The sequence below is a fragment of the Salvelinus alpinus genome, chromosome 8 (genome assembly GCF_045679555.1).
Source record: "Salvelinus alpinus chromosome 8, SLU_Salpinus.1, whole genome shotgun sequence".
NCBI lineage: Eukaryota > Metazoa > Chordata > Actinopteri > Salmoniformes > Salmonidae > Salvelinus > Salvelinus alpinus.
Window position 1 is genome coordinate 71,543,814 of NC_092093.1, and position 21,691 is coordinate 71,565,504.

The 21,691-nt window shown below is 43.2% G+C and overlaps 1 protein-coding gene across 1 annotated transcript; it reads right to left on the reverse strand.

Moving 5' to 3' along the window:
* Positions 1-18,619: 18,619 nt before the first annotated feature.
* On the reverse strand, positions 18,620-21,185 carry LOC139583640 (carbohydrate sulfotransferase 2-like). The gene has a single exon (XM_071414924.1). It carries the CDS (start codon positions 20,564-20,566, stop codon positions 19,169-19,171), a length of 1,398 nt encoding a protein of 465 aa, XP_071271025.1. The 5' UTR covers positions 20,567-21,185; the 3' UTR covers positions 18,620-19,168.
* Between the last annotated feature and the right edge of the window lie 506 nt (positions 21,186-21,691).

Genomic DNA, 21,691 nt, shown 5'->3' on the forward strand with positions numbered 1-21,691 from the left:
TTTATTGAGAGGGGGATTTCTAATTGTGTACTTACATATTTATTTCATTATTTCGTTATTTATTTAATTATTTAATTGATCTAGTAGGCATGTTTTAGTGTGATTTTATATGAAATTTGGTTTAAAGTCAAACCTTTTTACCCTGAAGATTTTGTTGATGATTGTCTTCCTCCTGTTGCTGAATCGTTATGGGTGGCCCCTCGGAGCTCTCGGCTTCTCCATGTTCTCCCACCCTCTCCAGACCGGTTATAACACAGAAACAGGGCAGAAAGTTGCAATAGGCCCGTGCAACCCAAGGTCTGATACCAACATAAACATAAACCCTCTTAAACCTAACCCTAACACCTAGCCTAGCTAATGTTAGCCACCTAGGAATTCGTAACATATCATACATAAGGCAAATTCTTAATATATCGTAGGAATTTCAATTCGTTACATATCACACGAGTTGTAATTCGTAACATATCATACCAAATGGATTATGGGCATCCACATATTAATACAGTACATACCATATGAAACATAACATATCATACTAAATGGAGGGATGCATATTTACATTTACTAGGTTATGTCTGCCCCTGAGTCCAGAAAAAAAGTGCAGTAACTGCAGTTGTGGTATTTTGGATGCAGCTGTCAGATCAATTCTGTCCATTTTTCCCAGCGCCAGCCTTTCGGCCACAGGTCCAACTCCTTAGCCCCCAGGGTATCTACTGCCAGTACAGTATGGGTTGTTGCCTGACTGGTTCCAGAGAAGAAGAAAGAAGCAAAAACATGAGTTCATCTTCAGGAATAACCATGAGTTAATCTGCCAAAATGAAGACAAAATGCTATGCGGGCATATAATTATTATGATGTAGAACAACAACGTACAGCAGTTGCTGTCAGCAGCAGCCGGAATTAGAGATCCTCTGCCTCTGATAGTTGGGTTACTGCCAGACTGGGCAAAACATAGATAATGTGTTAAAGTCATGTAATGATCAACTAGGCTATTGAATCACCAATACGTATTATACATAATTTATTATAAATAATGTATACATACCTCCTCGGTCAGCAATAATCTCCTAATGGCTTCTTCGTGAAACATAGTCGCTACATTAACTCCACACTGAAATACTGAAGTAAAAGTAACAATTAGCTAACTGCCCATGTCAGGCTGGGCCTGTAGCTCTATTTGGCATATCCCATAATAAAAAAGTATGTTTATTTGAAAGAGTTAGCTGGCTAGCTTGTAAAGTGATACATTAAAGTATCTTAACTTTTTCTGTTTAGTTAGCTAGCTAACATTAAGTTATGTAGCTACCTAGCTAACCTTAAGTTACGTAGCTAGCTAGCTAACATTAAGTTATGTAGCTACCTAGCTAACCTTAAGTTACGTAGCTAGATAGCTAACATTAAGTTATGTAGCTAGCTAGTTTACAAATGTGTGCATTCTAATAAAATGTCAACTTTATTAATCTAGCCTATTGTCTACCATATGACTTTGGCTCAGTATATTTTAATTAAATAATCAACTTTGCTTACCTTAATACATAAAATAATGATGTGCTTATTGGTAGGCTACTTGCAAGTTGGCTCAACCACCATCCTCTTGCGTCATGCTGGAATGGCAGTTGGTTTTTGAATCAGAATGGCACCAAAAGCTTCTATATTTAACCCCTTTTTTAGCTAAGAGTGTATGCTTTTATTAAACACATTATTTACTAGTTTTTACAGCTAGCATTTAGTTCAACAGCACAGCAGGTTTGTATGAACCTTGCTGTTTGCCACTCAGACCTCAGCAACAATGTTGCAAAATATGAATTTGACATTCCCCTTGCCATAGAGAGTTAGCAGTGTCGGACGCCAGCTAACAAAAGCTAACCAAGTCACATCAAACTCTGAAAAGACAGCTAACATTCCCTTTTAATGTGTTTCAGCTGTTTTGCATTGACATTTACAACCAGGAGCCAGTTTATTAGGTACACCACCCCGACACGAAAACGGTTTGTGCCTACAGACAGTGAGTCACGTGGCTGTGGCTTGCTATATAAAGCTGGCAGACAGGCATTGAGGCATTCATTTGCGGTTCGATTGAATGTTAGAATAGGAAAAACGAGTGACAGAAGCAACTTCGAGTGTGGTATGATTGTCGATGTCAGGCACACCGGTTCCAGTATCTCAGAAACGGCCGGCCTCCTGGGCATTTCACATATGACAGTGTCTACGGTTTACAGAGAATGGTGCAGCAAACAAAAAACATCCGGTCCACGGCAGTCCTGTGGGTGAAAACAAAAGACATCCAGTCCGCGGCAGTGACATTGCTCGTTCTAATATTTCTATACTAATTCCTTTCTTTTTCTTTTGGGGATTTGTGTGTATTGTCAGACATTACTGCAATGTTGGAGCGAAGAACATAAGCGTTTTGCTACATCTGCTAAATATGTGTGCTTGTAATGCTCGTCGTCAGAAGGAGTGGACCAAAGCGCAGCGTGGTAAGTGTTCATGATTTTATTTAATATCAAAAACACTCGAACAAAGTAACAAAACGAAAAAGCGAACAGTTCTGTCAGGTGCAGACACTAAACAGAAAATAACTACCCACAAACGAAAGAGGGAAAAAGGACTGCCTAAGTATGATTCCCAATCAGAGACAACGATAGCTGCCTCTGATTGGGAACCACACTCGGCCAAAAACAAAGAAATAGAAAACATAGAAATAAAGAAACTAGAATGCCCACCCTAGTCACACCCTGGCCTAACCAAAATAGAGAATAAAAACCTCTCTATGGCCAGGGCGTGACAGTACACCCCCCTCCCAAAGGTGCGGACTCCGCACGCAAAACCTGACTCTAAAGGGGAGGGTCCGGTGGGCATCCCTTACGGCGGCGGCTCCGGTGCGGAACGTAGACCACCTTCCGCCCGCAGATCCCTCCGCTTTGGTGGCGGCCCTGGTGCATGGACCTTCACTGGAGGAACCGGGCCGCAGATCATCGCCGGAGGAACCAGACCGCCATCATCGCCGGAGGCTCCGGACTGGGGACCGTCGCTGGAGGCTCCGGACCGGCTCCAGACTGGGGACCGGCTCCAGACTGAGGACCGTCGCTGGAGGCTCCGGACTGGGGCCCGTCGCTGGAGGCTCCGGACTGGGACCCGTCGCTGGAGGCTCCGGACTGGGACCCGTCGCCGGAGGCTCTGGACAGTGGAGATGCACTGGAGGCTTGATGCGTGGGACCGGTACCGGTAGCACCGGGCTGATGACACGCACCTCAGGGCGAGTGCGGAGAGGAGGCACAGGACGTACTGGACTGTCGAGGCGTACTGGAGGTCTAGAGTGCAGAGTTGGCACCACTCGTCCTGGCTGGATACCACCCTTAGCCAGGCAAGTGCGGGGAGCTGGAACAGGCCGCACTGGGCTTTGCTGGCGAACCGGGGACACCGTGCGTAGAGCTGGCGCAGGATAACCTGGGCCGAAGAGACACACTGGAGACCAGGAACGCTGAGCCGGCACAATCCGTCCTGGCTGAATGCCCACTCTAGCACGGCCACTGCGGGGAGCTTGCACAGAACGCACCGGGCTGTGGATGCGCACTGAAGGCATGGTGCGCATAACCGCATAGCCTGGTGCTTGACCGGTCACTGGCTCCCCACGGTAAGCACGAGGAGTTGGCTCAGGTCTGAACCCTGACTCTGCCACTCTCCTCGTGTGGCCCCTCCCAAAAAATATTTTTGGAGCTGCCTGTTGGGTTTCTGTGCTAGCCGTGTCCCCTCGTATCGTCGCCGTTCCTCCCTTGCTGTTTCCACCTGTTTCCATGGCAGGGTCTTGTCCCCTGCCATAACCTCCTCCCAGGTCCAGGATGTCCTCCTCTCTCTTTTCTCCCGGGCCCAGGATCCCTGCTCCTCTTGAACACGCTGCTTGGTCCTTCTTTGGTGGGTAGTTCTGTAACGCTCGTCATCAGAAGGAGTGGACCAAAGCGCAGCGTGGTAAGTGTTCAGGATTTTATTTAATATTAAAAACACTCGAACAAAGTAACAAAACGAAAAATCAAACAGTTCTGTCAGGTGCAGACACTAAACAGAAAATAACTACCCACAAACGGAAGAGGGGAAAAGGACTGCCTAAGTATGATTCCCAATCAGAGACAACGATAGACAGCTGCCTCTGATTGGGAACCACACTCGGCCAAAAACAAAGAAATAGGAAACATAGAAATAAAGAAACTAGAATGTCCACTCTAGTCACACCCTGGCCTAACCAAAATAGAGAATAAAAACCTCTCTATGGCCAGTGCGTGACAGTGCTCCAATAAAATTCATTTGATATTGTAGATTATTTAGGCACATGTTGGGATTAGGAAAGTATGTATGAATCATTACAAAAAACAGGTTTGGAGTGGCTTTACACACTAAATATATTGATGAATCAAACACAGTGGCTTGATTCATCCTGAAAGTTGTCATATTCAAGTTCCATCCATGAAATATTGTTCAGGTGGAAAAAAGTGTTCAATAATGCTTGAACAATAGTCCTATAAATCTACACTAACCATGGAACTGTATGACAACAGTCCAGTCATCGTGAACCGTGCGCCAAGCTCCAGGTTTAACCTCCATAATGATTCAAATAGGCTACTTCTCCCAAATGACTGCACAATATGATCCAGTAATTCTAGCGACCCTCAGGACCAGCTACACAGACATGACAGAGGAAAGAAAGGTCAACGGAATGGAAGGATGCAAGATGTAAACTACAAATTGAAAAAAACTAACACTAAAGTGAAAGTTATAAATGTATGTGGGTATTACTGACGGTGGTTTACGATAGGGGCCAATATTTAACATGATACAAATCCTGGGTATATAATTAAACATTCTGAAGTGCATACATCAACTTGGCAGGTTCAGCCCTCCAGAAGCCTATAGTTTGCGCCTCCAAATTTCATCCATGCAAATTATGAGGACGCACATTCTGAATAACGGCACAGCTATTTATAGCCTACTTCACTGTGGAAAAGACGCCACAATACATGTCCTGTTGATATGATTTTCAGTTTGCTTCCATATGACTGGTGTCACATTAGTTTCCAGGGATCATAAGAAAAAATAATCTAGAACAATTGCTATGTGTATTTACAATCCCCTTCTCCAAACGGATTACTCATTTACCTAGCTCTAGTCAATAACTCTTATCAGTTTATAAAATACATTGCATGGAGAATGCTGTTATTTCTATTTGGGGGGGTAGATGCTTTTTTCACTTGGAACTGGCAGGTTCGCTCAACCTTATGCATAGTTTCCTCTCCCGTAAAAGTGGTGGAATTATGAGGGAATTTAAGTTCAGAATAAGGCGTATCTGTAGACACACCTCCGTCACACCTTCATTTCTTAGATCTCCACCCCGAATGAATAGCAGGTGAATAGCATGCTATTCTCAAGCTTAAATTCAAGGTCAGAATACGCATAGAGAGAAAAGTGCATAAAAAGGCAATTACGTTTCATTTACATGCGCTTAACTCGGGTCGATATTCACCTGTGTGAATTTTGATTGTTTCTTAGTAACACAATGTGGAGTGTATAGTAGAGGGTTGGCATGTGTGATCATGGGTACAGTAAATACAGGTGAAAAATGTACTGCTTGTTTGGATGGTAATGGCTTGTTAAATAGGTCAAGTTCACATCCAGGTGCAACATCACATCACCGTGTCCAGAGAGACTGATGTACGACATGTGTGATGTATCTAGCTAATGAGTCCCTCAGAGTCAAACCGCTCATTTAGAATATCACTGTGATCCTGTTAGACATGGAATAGTCCGTGAGGTTATGACTGGGATTACGTCACCTGGGGCGGCAGGGTAGCCTAGTGGTTAGAGTGTTGGACTAGTAACTGAAAGGTTGCAAGTACAAATCCCTGACCTGACTAGGTACAAATCTGTCATTCTGCCCCTAAACAGGCAGTTAACCCACTGTTCCTAGGCTGTCATTGAAAATAAGATTTTGTTCTTAACTGACTTGCCTAGTTAAATAAAGGGAAAATATTATTTTTTTAAAACCTGTTGACAGCCAAAATACTCATGTGTTCTTTCTGTAGTGGAGGTCATGTGAGGAGAACAACAAAGCCATATTACCTGCTTCCTCAGGTGGGGAAAATAACTGGATGTGATTGGCCCGTACTCACGGTGTGTTTTGTGCTAATGGGCCAGTTTTGGGAAAGCTACATTTGCACACATTTTCAGAAGCAAATAAAAACTGTTCTTATTACACATTGATGAGAATCACTGTTAAAACGCAGCGGTCGTTTATCAGCTTTGTTTTGGATCCCGGCCACAGTCCTTGAGACTTATCATCATCACCCCTGGACCAATCAGAGATGAGAGATGAGAGATGCTCATCCAATGAGAGACGGAGAATATTCCTGTCAAAGACGTTGAGTCAGGGAGTTGTTTTTATCTCAATATGCAGCCGTTTTTTAATCTCATTATCAAATCATTTCTGGGTAACAATTAAGTACCTTACTGTGATTGTTTTCAAGCTTCTTAGCAAAGAGCAATTTCTCAAGCAATAGTTTTGATAGGACAGTCTGGGAGTGGTCTGAATGGGGAAGGGAAAACAGAAAACTAGCTGTTATTGGAACTCTCTTATTGGTCTATTAACTAATTTACTGCCTGGTGATGGCACCAGGCAGGCCAAAACTCCATCCCACCACAACAGGCTGGCACTAAAATGCATTATCATCATTTTCACAATTTCACAGTATCATTCCAAACTCATAGTGTGGAAATATATATATAAATATAAAAACAACGTTTTTGACTGCACTGGGCCTTTAACCAACGACTCAGAGTGGATGTGTGTGTGTGCAAGGTGTACCTCCTCTTCCTTTCTTTAGCAAAAGGAATAACCTCATCCACACACACACACACACACACTCAAGGTTTGCATCTAAGCACCTGCTTTAAAGGATCTGGCCCCATTCATTTCATACAGTTGGTGTAACCATGGCAACTGCATGACGTATAATTTCAGGCCAGGGCTACAGAGTAAGTGGAGGGTAATTCTGTAAATGAATTACAAATGTCAATGTGTGTGTGTGTGTGTGCGTGTGCGTGTGCGTGTGCGTGTGTCAGAGAGAGAATAGGATTAAGGTGTGGGAATGTTCCCTGCTGTTGTTTCCTGTTTAGTGAATGGTGCTGTTGTCATAAAGCCTTTGAACTTCGTGAGCCAGGTGAGCCAAAGACAATCCCTCCCATCCCAGGTTCTGAACTGGGTGATCCAGGTAAGCCAAAGACAATCCCTCCCATCCCAAGTTCTGAACTGGGTGATCCAGGTAAGCCAAAGACAATCCCTCCCATCCCAGGTTCTGAACTGGGTGATCCAGGTGAGCCAAAGACAATCCCTCCCATCCCAGGTTCTGAACTGGGTGATCCAGGTGAGCCATAGACAATCCCACCCTTTTGAGGTTCTGCCCAACAGGTAATGGAGCCTCAACCTGGGATACATGGCACAACTTGACCTTACTTTACCTGCTCTGCTCCAGCTTCTCTCTGTTGAGCTGCAAAGCTCATTAGAAGATATTTTGCTCTCTGGAGCATTCACTCTGCTAGACCGACGCTCTCTTGATCTTCAGAGGTAAGGAGGTTAACACACTGTTATTATAGAGCTGAAAACTGATTCTGTGTTGTGTGTTCACTTCTTGGGAGGTATCTGTGGTTCAACAGGCACAGAAATGAGTTCACATGTCCTGAAAATCTCTATTTGCCCTATACACTATTGCTGGACCCAGAACCCCTGCAATAGAGAGTGTCAGGACCTGTCAACTAATTCTGTTGAACCATGAGTCCAAAATGTGTAGCCGACTTGACCAATAAGCTTGCAATATCTGCATTTGCGGAAACCTACCATTGATGTCAGTTATAGTGAATATCAGTTTTGTAGCAAAAATCATATTTATTTCCTCTAACTGTGATAAGACCTAACTGTTGAATCAACATTAGTTTAGAGAGGGACAGGAGCAGCTTACTTATCCTGGGCTACATGGCTGATGTGTCTTTAGGTGCAAATGTAGGTTTGTGTTGCTGCTGATACTGTTGTTTAGTAATTACTGGGGGCATCTAACTGTCTGGCTGGTATAAGGGTATAAGGTAATGAGGTGTGTGTGTGTGTGTGTGTGTGTGTGTGTGTGTGTGTGTGTGTGTGTGTGTGTGTGTGTGTGTGTGTGTGTGTGTGTGTGTGTGTGTGTGTGTGTGTGTGTGTAGGGAGGAGGAGATGATAATCACAAAGGCAGCTGAAGCAGCAGGTCTACCACCCCCATGGCACCTGCTCAACACCTTTATATGCATCACCGCTTTACACACACACACACACACACACACACACACACACACACACACACACACACACACACACACACACACACACACACACACACACACACACACACACACACACACACACACACACACACACACACACACACACACACACACAGTAAAAAGCTATTTAGGAAAAAACCTTAAATTGACATTGAAATGACTAAAATCAAATTGAAACTGTGTAAAAATGATAATGGACGTACATTTATAGTCTCTTCACTCTGTCAGTCATAGAAACGAAAGCTAGACAGTCAGGGTGCGTCTAGAATTCCAAAAGCGATGTATACCTGACTATTTCTTGCATATCTTGACGGCGAAGAAACGTAATACATTTTAAGTGCGGCCCTCCGGACCTCGGTGAAGGCCGAATGCGGCTTGCGGGGCAAAATTAGTTTCCCACCCCTGCACCGCACCACACACACACACACACACACACACACACACACACACACACACACACACACACACACACACACACACACACACACACACACACACACACACACACACACACACACACACACACACACACACAGGCCCGTTATGCAGCACCAGGGTGTTGTGGAGGTTATAATTACCATGTCATCCTATCCTTTGTTTTTGTCTGTGTTATATGTGTAACCTAATTATGCATAGTAGGCTAGGTTGACTGTGTTCATGTTTGTTAATTTTTTTAACCATTTATTGAAGAGGACTTCAATGGAAATATGTTTTCAAACTTTTTGGTGTCATCCTCAATGATTTTAAATTCATTATCCACATGTGTGGTTGTATTGTGTTTGTAATTGTCAAATAAATATATCCATCTATCTACAGTGAGTTCCAAAATGTTTAGGATAGTGACTTTTATTGTAAATAAGAATAGAATAGGTTTCTAGACACATGATTAAGGATAATCCTGAATGAATCATAAATAATGATGAGTGAGAAAGTTACAGACGCACAAATATCTTAGCCCCGAGATATGCTAACCTCTCACCATTACAATAACAGGGTAGGTTAGCATTTTGTGGGGGCATGATATTTGTATGTCTGTAACTTTCTCACTCATCATTATTCACACTTCATTCAGGACTATCCGTAATCATGGTAGCATCCACATTAATGTAGAAGTGTCTAGAAACATTCTTATTTACAATAAAAGTGACTCCAAAATGACACAATACATTATTTACCATTAATTTCTATTGGGCACAAAATAAATCGGAAACACAATCAAAACAAACAGTAAATGCATCCAACAAGTTTGTAGAGACACAAGCTTGATGTGGTCATTACATGCTGTGAATATGGGACCACATACTTAACGTTTTACTACTTTAATATACATAACTGAATTTGTCCCCATACTTTTGGTCCTCTAAAATATGGGGACTATGTACAAAAAGTGATGTAATTTCTAAACGGTCACCCGATATGGATGAAAATACCCTCAAATTAAAGCTGACATTCTGCACTTTAATCTCATAGCAATTTTATCATTTCAAATCAAAGTGCTGGAGTACAGAGCCAAAACAACAAAAAATGTGTCACTGTCCCAATACTTTATGAGCTCGCTCTATATATAGCCGTCTGCTGTGGTGCCTGTATGGAACAGAAGGACCACCCCTGTGACAAGAAGGCCTAGGCAACCTAGTATGGCCGCTAGCAGGTCATTATATACCATTTTACCCCAAACCCCTACTCACACACACCCCCCCCTCCTCTGCCTCTATGTCCCCCTCTTCTCCTCTCAATTCAATTCAATTCAAGGGGCTTTATTGGCATGGGAAACATATGCTAACATTGCCAAAGCAAGTGAAGTAGATAATATACAAAAGTGAAATAAACAATAAAAATTAACAGTAAACATTACACTCACAGTTCCAAAATAATAAAGACATTACAACACTGTATATAGACATAATATGACATTTGTAATGATGTGCAAATAGTTCAAGTACAAAAGGGAAAATAAATAAACATAAATATATGTTGTATTTACAATGGTGTTTGTTCTTCACTGGTTGACCTTTTCTTGTCTGGTTGACCTCTCTCTGTCTCCCCACCACAGGAGGCTGCCGAGGGGAGGACGGCTCATAATAATAGCTGGAATTTTCCCGTTCTCTCCACTCCACTCCCCCCCTCCCCGTTCCCCTCTCTCCCCCTCCCTCTTCCCCTCTGTCCTCACTCTCCCTTGTTACAGCCAGTTATAAATAAATCCTGTTAGCTCTCAGAATGGTGCCCGTAATTCCTCCTCCTTTCTGATAACACGTAAAGAATGCGTAAAATGGCACAAAAGAAAGCAAACAGTATTAGATATATTTATCTGCTCCTTGTTTTCGTATTGATTCTGTAAGCAGTACTGGTCACAGCAGGTTAGAAGGCCAGAGAGTGTGCTCTTCTCTACCTCCACTGCTCCTCATAGCCACACATGTTCATTATGGGATGCACAGACACAAACACAGCGTTTGGCCCAACCTGATATTACAGGTGGAAGCAGTGTTCCTCTTTGTCTGCTTTATCCTTGGCCCTCTCAGTTAAAATGGAATAAAGCAGTTTTTTTTTGAGGGCAGTCATTTCTCTAAAAACTCTTCTCCCGAACCTAAAATCTGATTTGATTGTGAGTGAATTATGATTATTTTTCAACTTTGCTTTAATGAGCAGTCAGTGTTCAGAAATGGTGGGCGAGGAGCTGAACAATGAGAGAAACCGATTTGACTCTCAATAACACCCGTCTCTTTCACCAAATTGCTTGCATGTCTTTGAGCCGGTAGCATCTCTGCTCTTAGCTTCTCTCACTAACAGTTCTCCTCCCAGCACCTAGCTACACACCAGTCTTCATTTGTACCAAATTTCTCAGTGGGTATTGGATGTAAACCTTTTATTCCTGATATAACCACCAGACAAGGGTTCTGGAATGTTTAATAAGTTATGTATTGAGAGAGGCAGGGAACCAGAATAGCACAACGCCTAAAGCCTCGTCTGACTGACTGACTGACTTTACACATTCTAGAATAATTGCAAACCATTATGTCACGTACATTCTTCATAGAAAGAGTCATAAGAAAGAATCCTGGAGATCATTGACACTGCAGGCCTCACACCAAGGCCTTATAAGGAACAGGACTCTTGGGCCAATAACATTATATTTGTATCCTTTTCTAACAGTGGAAGTATTGCATGGTGATGTCTTATAGTTGGTTTTAAGACGGGAACAATAGTCTAAGTGATTGTTTCTGCTAGTCAGCGCTGCACAGTCGGGGGGGGAGAGAAAGAGAGAGATTGTGTTTTCTTTCTCTCATCACTAAACTTTACAGTGCTCCTCTTCCAACAGAAGCAGGAAGCTCAGATAGTCTCTGAAAAGCAAAATTAAGGCCCTGGCAGCCTCCGCTTTGTTTCTGTCTTAATGATTGAGATGCTTAGCCAATTAAAAGACCCTTAAGACTTTAATCATCTATTAAAACGCAGTAACCTCTACATTTACACAACCTAGAGTAAGGTCCCTAACAACCTATATACAACTAATGTAACGTTGCGTAGAGTGATGGGTGGGGAGTCAGGTGCAGAGAGCAGAGGATTCGGGAAAAAAACACTTTATTCCGTACAATAACCGCGCACAAAGAGGGTGACGCCGAACACAGGCGTAAAGCACTCCAAAATCATGTACTACACAGGCACATACGCTGTACAGCGGACAATCCAAAAAACAGAAACACTCCTATACCAAATACAGCAAAACAAACCCGCACGAACACAGGCGGGCTAACTGAACTTAAATAACCCCAACCCAAAACCCCAAACAAGGAACAGGTGAAACCAATTAGACCCAACGAAACGAAAAGGGAAAAAGGGATCGGTAGCAGCTAGTAGACCGGCGACGACGACCGCCGAGCGCCACCCGAACGGGAAGGGGAGCCACCTTCGGTGATATTCGTGACAACTAAAGTATACACACACACACACACACACACACACACATAACTTCAATATGAATGAAAAGTGGATGAATCAGAGGTTGAAACCCATCACATCGTCGGTATCATTATGACACAGAGGAGATTCAACGTAGCACGGCAGGAGGTGTTGTATTCCTGCATATTTGGATGAACCACTAGCTAAAACCCTATCAAGCAGAAGCTGCTTTTGATACCTTCTGTCTGCAGCTATAAGATACACATCCTAGACTAGGCTATCTGCCTCCCCCTCTGCATGCTAATTCTGCACGTGGAATATTCATCAAAGTCAAGAGCTGGTGCACTTGGGCTAAACTGGTGATTGGTTAACATAAATATCTAGTCTCCTACAGGAATTCTCCCTTGACACCAACACACGCACTCCGTCTATAAGGTCACAGATATGTTAAGCCTGCTATAACCCACTCCAGCCCCCCACAGACCAGCTCCCTATGCTTGTGATGGGTGTGGGCACACACACACACACACACTGCGCCCCTGTGGTGTGGGCCTGTGGCCAGGCATACAGTAACGCTCACCATGCAGCCCCCATTCTAACCAGGTAGGACTCCCCGTCGCTATGCACTCAACTGAATACTGTGCTTATCTATTAGTGCACTGCAAAACTGTTGCTTCAACTACCCATAGGAATACACTACTATATTAATATAGGAATATACACTACATGGCCAAGAGTATGTGGACATTGTCTGTCCTCGGTTGCAACACTCACTACAGAGTTCCAAACTGCCTCTGGAAGCAACTTCAGCACAATAACTGTTCGTCGGAAGCTTCATGAAATGGGTTTCCATGGCTGACCAGCATCACACAAACCTAAGATCACCATGCGCAATTCCAAGCATCGGCAAGAGTGGTGTAAAGCTCGCAGCCATTGGACTCTTGAGCAGTGGAAACACGTTCTCTGGAGTGATTAATCACGCTTCACCATCTGGTAGTCCAACGGACGCTACCTGCCCCAATGCATAGTGCCAACTGTAAAGTTTGGTGGAGGAGGAATAATGGTCTGGGCTGTTTTTTATGGTTTGGGCTAGGCCCCTTAGTTCCAGTGAAGTGAAATCTTAGCGCTGCTGCATTCAATGACATTCTAGACGATTCTGTGCTTCCAACTTTGTGACAACAGTTTGGGGGAGGACCTTTCCTGTTTCAGCATGACAATGTCTCCATGCACAAAGCGAGGTCCATACAGAAATGGTTTGTCGAGATCGGTGTTGAAGAACTTGACTGGCCTGCACAGAGCCCTGACCTCAACCCCATCAAAAACCTTTGTGATGAATTGGAACGCTGACTGCGAGCCAGGCCTAATTGACCAACATCAGTGCTCAACCTCACTTATGCTCTTGTGGCTGAATAGAAGCAAGTCCCCACAGCAATGTTCTACCAACATGTAGTGGAAAGCCTTCCCAGAAGAGTGAGGCTGTTATAGCAGCAAAGATGGGAACCAAATCCATATTAATGCCCATGATTTTGGAATGAGATGTTTGATGAGCACGTGTCCACATACTTTTGTAGTGTAGTTCAATGTCATAACACAATTATCACATGACAGGGACAATCATAGATTGGCACAGTGAGGTCACTATTAATGCTAGGTAACACAGCATGAAAGTCTCCCTTACAGAACCAGGGACAACTGCCGAATGCAGAGGCATAGGTTGCATCCCAAATGCCACCCTATTCCCCATATAGTCAACTACTTTTGACCAGGGTCTATAAAGCTCTAGTCAAAAGTAGAGCACTATACAGCTCTGGAAAAAATTGAGGCCACTGTAAAATTATCAGTTTCTCTGGTTTTACTATTTATAGGTATGTGTTTGGGTAAAATGAAAATTTTGGTTTTATTCTATAAACTGCTGACAACATTTCACTCAAATTCCAAATAAAAATATTGTCATTTAGAGCATTTATTTGCAGAAAATGACAACTGGTCAAAATAACAAAGAATATGCAGTGTTGTCAGACCTCGAATAATGCAAAGAATTCAAGCAGCTCGGCTTTATTTGATGGCTTGTGACCATCCATCTTCCTCTTAATCACATTCCAGAGGTTTTCAATGGGGTTCAGGTCTGGAGATTGGGCTGGCCATGACAGGGTTTGATTTGGTGGTCCTTCATCCACACCTTGATTGACCTGGCTGTGTGGCATGGAGCATTGCCCTGCTGGAAAAACCGAGCTGCTTGAATTTTTGCGCCAGTAGTGGCATAAAGTCACCCAACATCAATGTGAAAGACTGGTGGAGAGCATGCCAAGACGCATGAAAGCTGTGCTTGAAAATCAGGGTTATTCCACCAAATATTGATTTCTGAAATCTTCCTAAGTTAAAACAAAAGTATTGTGTTGTTTAAAAATGAATATGAACTTATTTTCTTTGCATTATTTGAGGTCTGACAACACTGCATCTTTTTTGTTGTTTTGACCAGTTGTCATTTTCTGCAAATAAATGCTCTAAATTACATTTTTATTTGGAATTTGGGAGAAATGTTGTCAGTAGTTAATAGAATAAAACAAAAATGTAAATTTTACCCAAACACATACCTATAAATAGTAAAACCAGAGAAACTGGTAATTTTTCGGAGCTGTATAGTGAATACGGTGCAATTTGGGACGTAGACAGAGGCAGGCTGCACCTCCACCTCAGTGAGTTACCAGGCGCAGGAGGACCAGGGGTCGGGGGTGATACTTAGTCTGGACCCCCAACACCAGCCTGGGAACTGACCTCTGACCTCTTACCAGCCAGGACGTGAACTCCAACCTATCCCAGACGGACATGTGATAATGGCAAAGACAGTACAGTATGACAATAGGCTAAAACTGCTTCTCCAATAGCAATCGCCGATCACACTTGTAGGCGATGTCATGGCGACGTTGGCAAGCAAAGCTCATGTGTAGAAACACTTAATCGGGTCTAACGGTCGTCTCACACCGAACTGTGTATGTGCAGGCCGTCAAATCAAAGGCACTCCTTCCATATAAAGTTGTTTTTAATGAAAATGTATCAGTTTGACACTTTCACAAGTTTGGAGTAATAACATATTCAACTACTTAAGAAATTGGCTCACAATCTAAGTTGTACTTTTAGATTTCGAGAAAATGTTTAATTTCTCTCATTAACTTGTCTAACCTCAAACCCTCGCCTGGTTTGTTTGGTCTGTTTCGCAAGCATTCCCCGGAAGTCTCGTGATGTTGCGCCTCTGGGTTTAGAGAGAGAGAGAGAGAGAGAGAGAGAGCGAGAGAGAGACGCACACACATACACACTTACAGGGCAGGGTCATGAAAAGAAAACAACATATGGCACTGGGGTTTCTTGCTCTTTTTAACGACTCTCTTTATGGACTTCTATTTTGTTATTAGCTAAAATTATATTTTGGTACCGAGCAACCCCTCATACATTTATTGCACATTTCTCCCAGCCTTTTTGCTCATTCAAATGTATTTCATTGAATTTATCAGCCCTCTCCTCTCTTACTTATCATTTAATGTTGCGTCAGAATAGTTCCGAATGCTTTAGTCCATTAGCAGCGTTTGTGAAGGAGACTATTAAGGCTCCAGTTTTAAACTGAATCCCATAAATTCAACCCAGAAAATGAAATCATCTGTATATTAATATTCACCACTGTGTCTGGCCCCATGTTAAGTATGGCATAAATCTCTGTGTCCTGTTCCCCTTGAACAAGGCGAAGTGGACAAATTCAATATGAAGAAGGTTAGCTCTCTCTCTCTCTCTCTCTCTGTGAGGCTAGATGTTTTTTCTCATATTCATAAGAACACTGTCCTTGGCTTTTAAGTGCTTGTCAAAGGTTACTGCATGGATGTCTTTTTTTTCTATCTATGGATCACTGTTGCATTCCAATCTCCTATAAAATACATGTATTTTCTACATACTAGATGGAAAGACCGCAACAACAAGATGACTCCCTGTAGACTGAAGCTGTGTCTGAAATGTCACCCTATTCCCTCGGGCCCCGGTCAAAAGTAGCTAACTAACTAGGGAATAGGGAGCCATTTGGGACGCACCCTGAATGTGCAGAATGGCAGCTGAGGACTATTGTTGTGATGCAACCCCGGTAGGACAGTATGTCTTTGTGCTCTGAAACAAGATGATTCACACGTGTCCTCAATGTTAACACATTGTTCTAAACTTTAACCCAGTCCATGTACTACAATGAGAGACACTGTCTAGTGTCTAACCAATAATACCCCATACAGAATGTGTAAAAAGCCATTGTCTACTCATACCTTCCACATCCTCCCTTTCCTTTAATAGTTTTTTTATTATGTTATATTTGCACGTTCTAATTGTAGAAACTGCATTGGACTAGCCTGGTCCCAGATATGTCTGTGCTCTTGCCATCTCTATTGTTGCCATTGTCAAGCAAAGCATGTTTGGCATGAGAACATGTTTAGCATGACAATTCCATAAGGAGTTGACAAGGGCACCACATAAGCAGACAGGCACCCAGGCTACCTTGGACTAGCCAGGCTAAGGGAATGACAAAGACACTGTACTATATCTCAGCGTAATAGGATAATAAGATGAGCGTATTATACCAATGACCAGTGTGTCTAGGCCAGCGGCACATACATTTGTTTTATATATTTATATTATATTTGTCAGATTTAATTGTAGCATCATTGATGGTAAACAACCTTGTTAATGAGCTATAACCTGTGTTATGTTTTCATATGTTTTGGTTTGGTTCAATAAAGGGGAAAAAGCTACTCTGCTTCAACCTTTTCTGTAATACTTTTTGTTTAAAGCAGTTTGGACAAATCATCTGTTTGCATCCAGAGAGCTAGCACCTGTAAACATGTAAATGACACCAAGCTAGTCTCACAGTGACAATGAGAACGCCTTAGTTCCTTGGACTTCCACAGCTGCTTTGTCATCATGGTCGACTATTACTGTGGTCATATGAGCTGAAATGTGTATATTTTGGGATGTGAACACTCAGTGTGTTTGACCTGACGAAGATCCGTTTCGGATCAATGAGGTGTCAATAAAGCGGGGAATTGGGAGATTTAACAGTGTGCGGGCCTTCTTGTTCTATACTAGTATTCATTAGCCCAGCACCTACACTACCGTTCAAAAGTTTGGGGTCACTTAGAAATGACCTTGTTTTTCAAAGAAAAGCTAATTTTTGGTCCATTAAAATAACATAAAATTGATCAGAAATACAGTGTTGACATTGTTAATGCTGTAAATGACTATTGTATTTGGAAACGGCTGATTTCTAATGGAATATCTACATAGGCGTACAGAGGCCCATTATCAGCAACCATCAGTCCTGTGTTCCAATGGCACGTTGTGTCAGCTAAGTTTATCACTTTAAAAGGCTAATTGATCATTAGAAAACCCTTTTGCAATTATGTTAGCACAGCTGAAAACTGTTGTGCTGATTAAAGAAGCAATACAACTGGCCTTCTTTAGACTAGTTGAGTATCTGGACCGTCAGCATTTGTGGGTTCAATTACAGGTTCAAAATGGCCAGAAACAAAGAACTTTCTTCTGAAATTCGTCAGTCTATTCTTGTTCTGAGAAATGAAGGCTATTCCATGCAAGTCATTGCCAAGAAACTGAACATCTCGTACGACGCTGTGTGCTACTCCCTTCACAGAACAGCGCAAACTGGCTCTAACCAGAATAGAAAGAGGAGTAGGAGGCCCCGGTGCACAACTGAGAAAGAGGACAAGTACATTCGAGTGTCTAGTTTGAGAAACAGACGCCTCACAAGTCCTCAACTGGCAGCTTCATTAAATAGTACCCACAAAACACCAGTCTCAACGTCAAACGTGAAGAGGCGACTCCGGGATGCTGGCCTTCTAGGCAGAGTTCCTCTGTCCAGTGTCTGTGTTCTTTTGCCCATCTTAATCTTTTATTTTTATTGGCCAGTCTGAGATATGGCTTTTTCTTTGCAACTCTTCCTAGAAGGCCAGTATCCCAGAGTCGCCTCTTCACTGTTGACGTTGAGACTGGTGTTTTGCGGGTACTATTTAATGAAGCTGCCAGTTGAGGACTTGTGAGGCGTCAGTGTAGACAATAACAATGTCTACACTGTATTTCTGATCAATTTGATGTTATTTTAATGGATTAAAAAAATGGCTTTTCTTTAAAAAATAAAGACATTTCTAAGTGACCCCAAACTTTTGAACGGTAGTGTATGTTTTTAAGGATGTGCGTATGACCACAAACTTTACTATTACTGTCCTACCATCTGTTGTCGTCTGGGGATGTCCCACTGTAATAACATATAATAAATAACTAATGAACAAATAAATAACTAATAAACCTGAAAGTTAAAGATGCTTCCTCAGAGTAACATTATAGTTATAACAGACCAGTTTAATGATTGTCTCTGAGTCCATCCATGACTCACAACGTAACATAACCTGCTCAAACAATTAGCTTTTTGATGAATTAATGCTTTTTTTCATTCACTGGTTTTTCACTTTTACAAACATTATGGATAGTGGAAAACCAAATATTTTATCAGGTTTTGAACATTCAAAATAACTCCCAAAACATCCACTTTGAAGTGTTTTCATAACAAGATACATGAATCATACAGTGTTTATTTCCATAGTTGCAGTTCAATATTCAAGTCATTGTTCATAGGCCTTCAGGCTTTGTCAAAAACATCCAGTTTTCCAGATACAAAAGTAATGGTCCTGTCAAATACAACTGTCTGCAATTGAACTGAAAAATAAAACTAAGATACATTCCAATGTGGCCAAGAAGTGGAATTCCTCAAAAACACTGATTCAAAGTAAAGCTTTTTAATTCCACGATTAACGGAATGGCACTAGATGCAAAATTACATTGAATTCACTGTCTTTGGTGGAAAGGAAAAATAATTGTTTTTCTGTCACAGTTTGGAGACCGTCAGTAGGGACTTACTGAGGTCCTTGGCCTCCCCGGCCGTCCTGACTCTCTCGTAGCCCAGGACAGCCATGGAGTGATGACAGTAGTCCTCCACCTGTTTGATCTGCTGGATGCTGAGCACTGTTCTCCATGCGCTGGCAGCCTGAGTGGCGTTCCTGGAGGACACTATGAATGGCTTGGAGGACGAACTAGATCCACCGGTCATGTTCAGAGCAAACGATTCAATGTCATGGTTGGTGGTGAGGTTGGCGAAGCGGTAAATGTTCCTCAGGATCTTCACAGGGTTTTCCACCAGGTCCTCATAGCGCACGGCCATGTACTTCCCTTTGAGCCAACTGGGAGGGTTTAAGGCAGTCCTCAGGGTCCGGGAGGTGCGGTCACAGATCACCTCCATGGCTCCGATGGAGTGGTAGTCTGAGCCGTCCTTCTTGTTGGCTTTGTGGTTGGGGTCTACGAAGGGGATCCTGCGGAGCTTGGGGTCCCTGCTCCGGACCACCTGCAGGTTCTCACGGATCAGCCCGTGTCGGGACTTGATCCTGGAGTTGGCCACGGCCCGGGGGTCCCTGACCAGGTGGACTACCTTCACGTCCAGCGACGGGTCCTCCATGAGGGGGGCTAGAACATTAACGTCCAGGATACGCACCCCTTTAATAACGATAGTGCTGTATTTGAGGCACTCCTCCTCCAGTAGTCTAAGGCTTTGAGGTGGACACTTTTTACACACCTTGTCGTCCACCATCCCTACCACCTCTTTCCTGTAGGCGGAGCACAGAGGGTAGGAGCACACCACCTTATTCAGGGTGGCCCCAAAGAGTCCTAGGGAAGTAAAGTTCTTTCCCCCTGGGCTGTTGTACAGCTGGAACACAGAGAGATCACAGCGGTATAAGGAGCTGAGCATGTCCCTGGCTGCCCCCTGCAAAGACACTGCGTCTCCCGGGTACAGCTTCTGCCAGATGTGCCACATGGGTTCATACAGGAAGAACACTTCAGGATTTTGGTTAAACAGCTCCCCGAAAAAGGAGGACCCGGACCTCCATGTGGTCAGAACATAGACCAACTGTCTTTTTTTGGCCAGAGAGGGTCTGTAGAGGAACCGGATGTCTGATCTGCCATGATAGGTAGTGCTCCTCATCTGGTGATTGCACTGCTGGGGCTCTTTAGTCCATTTATAGTTGGCCAAGTTCAGCATGGTCAGCACCAGCAGCAAGAAATAGGCTATAAACAACACAATCCGCTTTCTGCGTAGCACCTTCATCACAATGCCGGGCTGGGCTATTATCTTGGTATGGTTCCTGTACGTTTTGAGCTTTCTCCCGTAGCCAGCATCCTTCTCCCAAGGCGCTGTCAACTTCAGTTGTTGATGGTATTGTTTCCCTCTCATCTGTAACCTAGGAGTGAGTGGCTCTCACCACTGACCGAAAGCTTCTTACATTTACAATAGGCGAACCCGTACAGCGTATTGAATATCTCCGGTGGGAATTGATACCGACCGAATCCAATGCTAAATGATTAGGTAATACCCCAGCCAACAGATTCGATATCACAATCCGATTCGCAATCCAAAATACGATAACGCAGCCCTGCCTTTACTGCAGTGCGCAAGGCTCTTCACATGAAAATGTTTCCATTACGGGTATTACAGTGCGTATTGCGTTAGGCCTGCCATCAAAAACAAAACGAAGAACCGTTCATGCAAACAATGTACGCCTTCCTTGACAATATTCAGTGTAGGCATTTCAGCGCAGTTAAAATCTGATGCGCCCCGGTATAGATGGAGCCTATATGAACATTGTACCACAGCACACAAGTAATACGTTAGTAATTACGCGCTCCAGCTTCTTCTTGAATAATACCGCTAAATGTCGCAGGTATATCTAGAGGTGAGTCTATTCGTCCAAAGAATCAAAGATTTCCATTATTCCCGATGTGAGGTATTGTATCTCTTAACAATTGAAACAGGACTGATTTAATCAGAGTACAGGGAGAAAAGCCCTCCCTTCTCTTAACGCCATTGGAGCATGATAGGATACGTGCGTAAGCGAGTAACGCCCTTGGTTCTTCGGCACGTCTGTCAACAATGAATGCAACGCTCTCGAGACGCCCACATTTGAAAAAGGCAACAGTAAACATGTCGCCTCTCACGAATGATGCAGCGCCCCCGCTTGGGCCAATTGAGATATCGCGTGTGACTAATACATTTCAGTTCCGCAAATTTAAGTGAATTACTTTAGCTCTGGTCTTGGGCCAATCAGTGTTATTTTGTAAATGATTGATGTTTATGGCAAGACGCATCATTCACCGAAGTTTCGTCAACATCGGCCAAGTGCTGTCTGAGATATCGCGTGTGACTAACGTACAAAGGCACCGACGGATGGAGACAGATCCACAGTCCCCTCCCCGAATTCATCGTGGGGGACAACAAAGTCTCACAGCAATGGTAGACGTCACGACTGTGGAAAATGATGCTGTTGTTAGGATAGAATAGAAATGGAAGGGATGCTGCTCT

Excerpts from the sequence above, each read along its gene's own strand:
- LOC139583640 (XM_071414924.1), bottom strand. The coding sequence starts at position 20,566 with ATGAGAGGGAAACAATACCATCAACAACTGAAGTTGACAGCGCCTTGG.